At 62.9% G+C, this 5,968-nt stretch overlaps 1 protein-coding gene across 1 annotated transcript; it reads left to right on the top strand.

Moving 5' to 3' along the window:
• Positions 1-2,361: 2,361 nt before the first annotated feature.
• On the top strand, positions 2,362-4,493 carry APLNR (apelin receptor). Its single transcript, XM_029965731.1, is given in 3 exon segments — positions 2,362-3,494; positions 3,496-3,572; positions 4,460-4,493. Coding segments are annotated over 3 exon segments (1,182 nt in total). The 5' UTR covers positions 2,362-2,423.
• The last annotated feature ends 1,475 nt before the right edge of the window (positions 4,494-5,968 follow it).

Below are 5,968 nucleotides of genomic sequence, written 5' to 3'. Positions count from 1 at the left end.
CATGGAAGGGGGAACAGAGGCACAGGAGCCGTGCCCGAGGGGTGTTGCTTCCCCGGTCGGATGTAACTCCTGCGGCTTTGGAGGAAGCTGCCGGAGCCCTCCTTGTGCAGGGTCGAGCGCTGCCCTTCCTGCCTGTGGGGGCCTTGCTTCACATCCCACTCCATGGGGGCTCCCAACCCAGTCCCCCTCAGAGCCAGAGGGGGTGCCGTGACCCTGGCTCGTTCCCAATGGAGCCGCTGGTGCCAGAGCCTGGGGAATGAGGGTCCCAGAGCCCCTCAGTGGTGCCCAGGGCAGAGGGAGAGCAGCTCCTTGCAGCGTCCCCCTGCAGCCCCCTCCCCTCCCCCTGCTGCAGATAACGGGGTTTGTTATCAGCACCACGGGCTCGTTATCAGCCCAGCTCTGGCCACTGATCCACTGCCATTGGCCACCACAAACCCCGCCAGGGGGACTCCTTCCCCAGCACTGGGACCACTGGGATGGCACTGAGGGCAATCAGGTCAGTGAGGGAGTGACTTGGACCCTCAGTCCTCCAGCTTTTGAGAAGGGATACCTGAGTGGGGGCTGGAAATGGAGGCGTGTTCCAATGGGACAGAGATAGCTAGGATTGTTATTAATAGCCATTAATAACACGGCTCAGTAACGGTGCTGCTCATTAATGGGGTTCTGGCCACAGCAGGAGCAGCCTGGGCAGCCTCTCTGTGATCCCAGGGGCGGCTCCTCTGCGGCGCTGGGGTTTCCCCGTTAATGCCGCTAATTAGCATTAATTAGCCTACACTGGGGAGAGGGGGGGTTCTGCCCCTTCTTTAATCGAAGTTGGCATTTTAACCAGAACCGGGACACCCTCAGGGTTCTGCTGCCAGTTGTAGAAGCTTTTGGGTTTAATTCCTCCCTGCCTCCAATCTGGCTGTCCCAGCACTGGATATGGGATCGTTCCTTATCTCCAGCCTGATTAAGCCCTGTCTTGTTCTCCCTGCTGACGCTGTGGGCCCTCTCAGTGTCTGGTTCAGTGCCTGCCATGTCCCTACCTCTGGGGCCCCCCAACCCACATCCCTGTTTAGCAGCCCCTTTACCCCCTGAGACCACTCTGTCTCGGTTTGGAGACTCCTGTGAGCTCCCCCCTCTTTCAGACACTGAATTCCCCCCCAAACCCCTCCTTTACACCCCTTTGCTGGGAGAAGGGCTCCACTGTGCCTGCAAGGGGTTGGGGGTCTCTGTGTCCCCCCCAGCCTCCATCCCTGCACTCGGGTGTTAAACCTGCCCCTTCCACAGCCTGTCCCGTGTTCAATCTGCCCTCAGCCCAGCTCAGACCCCCCTCAGCCCAGGCTCCAGCCCAGACCCCACAGCGTGTCCCCAGGACACTCAGGGCTCTTCAGACTTCATTCACTCTGCAAAGTCCTGCTTGGCTTCTCCGGTGCTTTTCCCCAAAGCTGGAATTGTGTTCAGTCCCAGTGGGACATCTGCAGCGCACAGCCCCGCCACCAGAGGGCCCCCCCTCCTGACCCTGTCCCCCCAGTATTTATTTGTGGGTCGGGGGGATGTCTGTTCTCTCTTGGCTAAGCCGAAGGCGCTGCTGCATCCGGCTCCGTGACTGACCTGCGGAGCTGGGATGCACTGGGAGCTCCACTGGCAGCTGGTCCTGTGGCAGCCATTGCCCTAAAATGGGCTTTTTGCAGTATGGGTGGTCCCAGAGCCTTCCCCACCCCACCCCAGATTTTTGATAAATGCCTAAAAAAGTCTCCCTGGCATGTTTTGCTCAAAATGGGGCCCCAGCACTGGGGGACCCCCCGGAGCCACCACTGTGTGCACAGTGCAGCAAACCTGGGAGCAAAACGGGGAATCCTGAGTGCCAAATGCAAAATGCCAAATGCATCTCCCCTCCTCCAGTGCGACTCCACCCAGTGTGAACCCCCCCCAGTGTGACCCCCTGCCACCAAGTGCCCGATGTGACACCGCCTGTGCGAAATGCAACCCCAGCGTGTGACACCCCAGCGCCGAATGCGGCGCCCTGAACTGAAACCCCAAATGCTGGCAGAACCCTCAGGCCCCCCCCGGCCCTGAGCCCCCCCAACGCTGCTGCCCTGATCCCAGCACCAAAGCCCATCTTGGTGGGCGGCCAGACCCCCCGGGTGTGGCAGGGGACGGGGTTATCTCGGGGGTCGGCGCATTGACACGCGGGTGAGAGCTCGGTAAAACCCCCCGGGAAGGAGCCAGATGGAGGTGGGGGGAGCTGTGAAGTTTCCCACGGGGGCTCCCCCCCAGCCATCCGTCGCTCCTGCCCTGTCCTGTCCGTCCCATCCAGGAGGAGGGCGGGGAGGAGGAGGAAGGGGAGGTAACTCGGTGGGATTTGCAGGGTGGCTCAGGGGCTGGAGGAGCGGGTGAGCCCGGGATGAGCTGAGCTGAGCTGAGCCCAGCCCAGCGCCGGGATGGAGGAGGCAGCGGACGCCTACGCCTACAGTGACAACGAGACATACTGCGAGTACACGGAGTGGGGCCCCTCGCTGGCCCTGCTGCCCACCATCTACCTGCTGGTCTTCCTGCTGGGCACCGCTGGCAACGGGCTGGTCCTCTGGACCATCTTCAAGGGTGGCCGCGACCGCCGGCGCTCCGCCGACACCTTCATCGCCAACCTGGCGGCCGCTGACCTCACCTTCGTGGTCACCCTGCCCCTCTGGGCCGCCTACACCTGGCTGGGCTACCACTGGCCCTTCGGCACGGCCGCCTGCAAGGTCAGCAGTTACCTGGTCTTTGTCAACATGTACGCCAGCGTCTTCTGCCTGACGGGGCTGAGCTTCGACCGCTACCTGGCCATCGTCCGGCCCCTGGCCACCGCCAAGCTGCGCTTGCGGGTCAGTGGGCTGGTGGCCACCGTGGCCCTGTGGTCTCTGGCGGCCCTGCTGGCCCTGCCGGCCCTGGTGCTGCGGCGGGCGGCCGCCCTCGGCGAGGATCCCAGGATCACCTGCTACATGGACTACACGGACCTGGAGGCCCTGGGGTCGGAGGGCGCCTGGGAGGTGGGGCTGGGGCTCTCCTCCACCGCCGTGGGGTTCGTGGCCCCCTTCGCCGTCATGCTCACCTGCTACTTCTTCATCGCCCGCACCGTGGCCACTCACTTTCGCCGGGAGCGGGCCGAGGGGCTCCGCAAGCGCAAGCGCCTCCTCACCATCATCACGGTGCTGGTGGCCACCTTCGGGGGCTGCTGGCTGCCCTTCCACCTGGTCAAGACCCTCTACGTGCTGATGGACCTGCAGGTGCTGCCCTGGTCCTGCGCCCTCCACACCTTCCTCAACAACCTCCATCCCTACTGCACCGGCGTCGCCTACATCAACAGCTGCCTCAACCCTTTCCTCTACGCCTTCTTCGACCCCCGTTTTCGCCACGCCTGCGCCGCCCTCCTGTGCTGCCGGCCCCCCGGCCCCGGCCCCGAGCGCTCTGCCAGCTACTCCTCCGGGCACAGCCATCCCCCCGGGGGCAAGGGGGGCCCGGCCCTAGGGGGCAAAGCTGGACCCTGCCACCCAGGAGAACGCTCTTTACGCGCCTGACGCCCGCCCGGCCACTCCCGGCGCCCCCGAGCTGTCTCCTCGGGGGGGGAAAAAAGACCCCCACCTCGCTTGGCCCAGAGCCTGGCTTGCTTTGGGACCCCCCCGCTGCGAAAGCCGCTGCTCACAGGGACGGGGAAAACTGGGGTACGGGGCTGCGGCAGAGCGCGGGGAGGAGCCCCGGGGGGCTTCGGGCGGGGGCGGCTCCCCAAGCACCCTTTGTGTTTTGTGTCAAATAAAATGAGTATTTTTGGTTAAAAAGGAGGCAGCGTGCGTAGCAGTTCCCTCGGGGGGCTGTGGGGGAGGAATGTTGGGGGCGTCGTGGAGTAGCGTGGGGGGTGCAGCTGGGCTTCAGGCGTGTCCGTGAGATGAGGCGGGGGTGGTGGGGGGTGCATATGGGGGGTCCTGCAACCTTGTGGCTGCCCGTGGACCCTGCTGGGTACCCCGGACGCTGGTGGGGATTCCAGCCTGGGACAGACTCTCCCTGGTCTCTTCCCCAGCAACGCTTTGGGAAACGATAGGAAAAACCCCAAACCTTTGGAGCATCACAGCACTGGGATAGGGGTGTTTGGCTCTGTGGGGTGGGTGCCTGCCTGCCCCAGCCCCCCAGCTCTGATTGCATCAGGCGGCTGCTCTGTCCCACCAAATCCCATTTTTGGGCTTTTATCCTTATCTGAGGCCAGGACAAGCCCTGGGTGACTCACCCGGGAGTGGAAAAGGGACCTGGTGCTGTGAAACACCCAAACCTGAGGGCATGGGACCCCCTGGGTGTGGACAGGGACACGGGACCCCTGGGTGTGTGGGGGGGACATTGGACCCCCTGGGTGCTGGTGGGGGATTTGGGCGCTGGGCAGGACCCCGGCTCACCCCAACCAGGATTTTGATGAGCCACCAAATGGCTCCTGTCCCACTTCCCCCCACAGGCCCTGTCGCTTCCTGAGGCTCTGCTCGAAATAAATCTTCCCCCTATTTGCTATTTACATCCTTCATTTATTGGTGATGAACTATCCTGTCTCCTCAGCCTTTGTTCTCCCTTGGCAAGGATGCAGGATCATTACTGGGTTCCTTGGGAGGCTTCCCGTCGGGGAGGGGCTGCCTCTGCCTTCCTGCCAGCACACTCCGTGTTTGGGGGACATCAGCTGGAGTCCCCCCATGCAGGGATGGTCCTTTGTCCAAAGAGAGGGAATGGGGAGGGACAGGCTGAGGGGCTGAGGGTTGCACAAACCCCACACCTGGAGGGATGGGAGCCTACTTGGGGGTTTTGGGAGACTTTCCAGTGGATCTAATTTGGTCTAAGGGCCAGGGGGGCTTGAGGGGTGGGAATGCTGCATCCAGGACCATGTCCCGAAGTGTGTTTACATTCCAGATGCTGCCCAGCCTGCCTCACCCTGGAGAGACCCCTCGATAACAGTGATCTGTCAATCCAGATGTCCATCCATCAATCCAACAGCCCCCTCCTTCCCCCATCCATCCATCCATGGTTTAGTGGTTTAGGGCTTGCAGTGGCAGTGCTGGCTTGACGGCTGGACTTGATGATCTTAAAGGTCTCTTCCAACCTTGATGATTCCACCATTCTGCCCCTCCCTCCCTCCGTTATTCCCTCCATCCTGCTCTCCCTCTCTTTCTCCGCCCTCCCCCCCCACCGTCCTCCTTTCCCTCCCTTTATCCCTCTCCCCATCTCTCCCTCCAGCCCCCCACTGCCCCCAAATATCCCAGCACTGTGGGGGTGTCGGGGTTGCTGTTTCCCCCCCTCTGGCGCAGCCGCCGGGCACGGAAACGGCCGCAGGCGCCTGGCCAGCGGAGACGGAGCTGCTGACTTTCTATCCGCCTCTTGGAGATTTCCCTTTCCCTTCCAGGAAGGAAGTGTTTGGCTGAGGAATCCCTGGGGACAAATGCAGGGACACTCCAGAAAAATAACAAGGCCGGAGCCGGGGGTGAGGGACAGTGGGGCCGGACCACCCGTCGGAAGGAGATAAGGAAGGTGTTGCCTTCCTGCCAGTTCCTAGGGAAGATGAGGAGGGAAGATAGAGGGGGGACAGCAGGGACAGGGGGGATGGGGAGCATCCTTGGAAAGGCTAGGGAGCAGGGGAGGTGCTCCTGGCCGAGTCTGGGGACCCTCCGTCCCTAAATCACAATGCTCTGGGAACCCTGGGGTGGATAGGGAGTGTGGCCCCCTCGGCCCCCCCTTCCCCGCTTTTCTAAGCTGCCAAACGGGATGTTCACCACCCCCCCCCTCCCCACCCCGCCCGGGGGTGCCGAAATAATCTGGTGGTGCTAAGGATGTCCCCGGGCGTCCTCTTTGAAGTGACCTCCGTGTTTACAGCCCGGCTCGGGCTCCTTCACACCTTCCGCCCCAAAGCAAACGGAGCGGGGGGAGGTGGTGGTGGGAGGGGGGACGCGTGTGTGTGGGGGGGCCCTCCAGCTCCCGTTTG

The sequence above is a fragment of the Manacus vitellinus genome, unplaced genomic scaffold, assembly GCF_001715985.3.
Source record: "Manacus vitellinus isolate BGI_N305 unplaced genomic scaffold, ASM171598v3 scaffold_118_pilon, whole genome shotgun sequence".
Lineage (NCBI taxonomy): Eukaryota > Metazoa > Chordata > Aves > Passeriformes > Pipridae > Manacus > Manacus vitellinus.
This window is presented reverse-complemented; position numbering and strand designations above follow the sequence as displayed.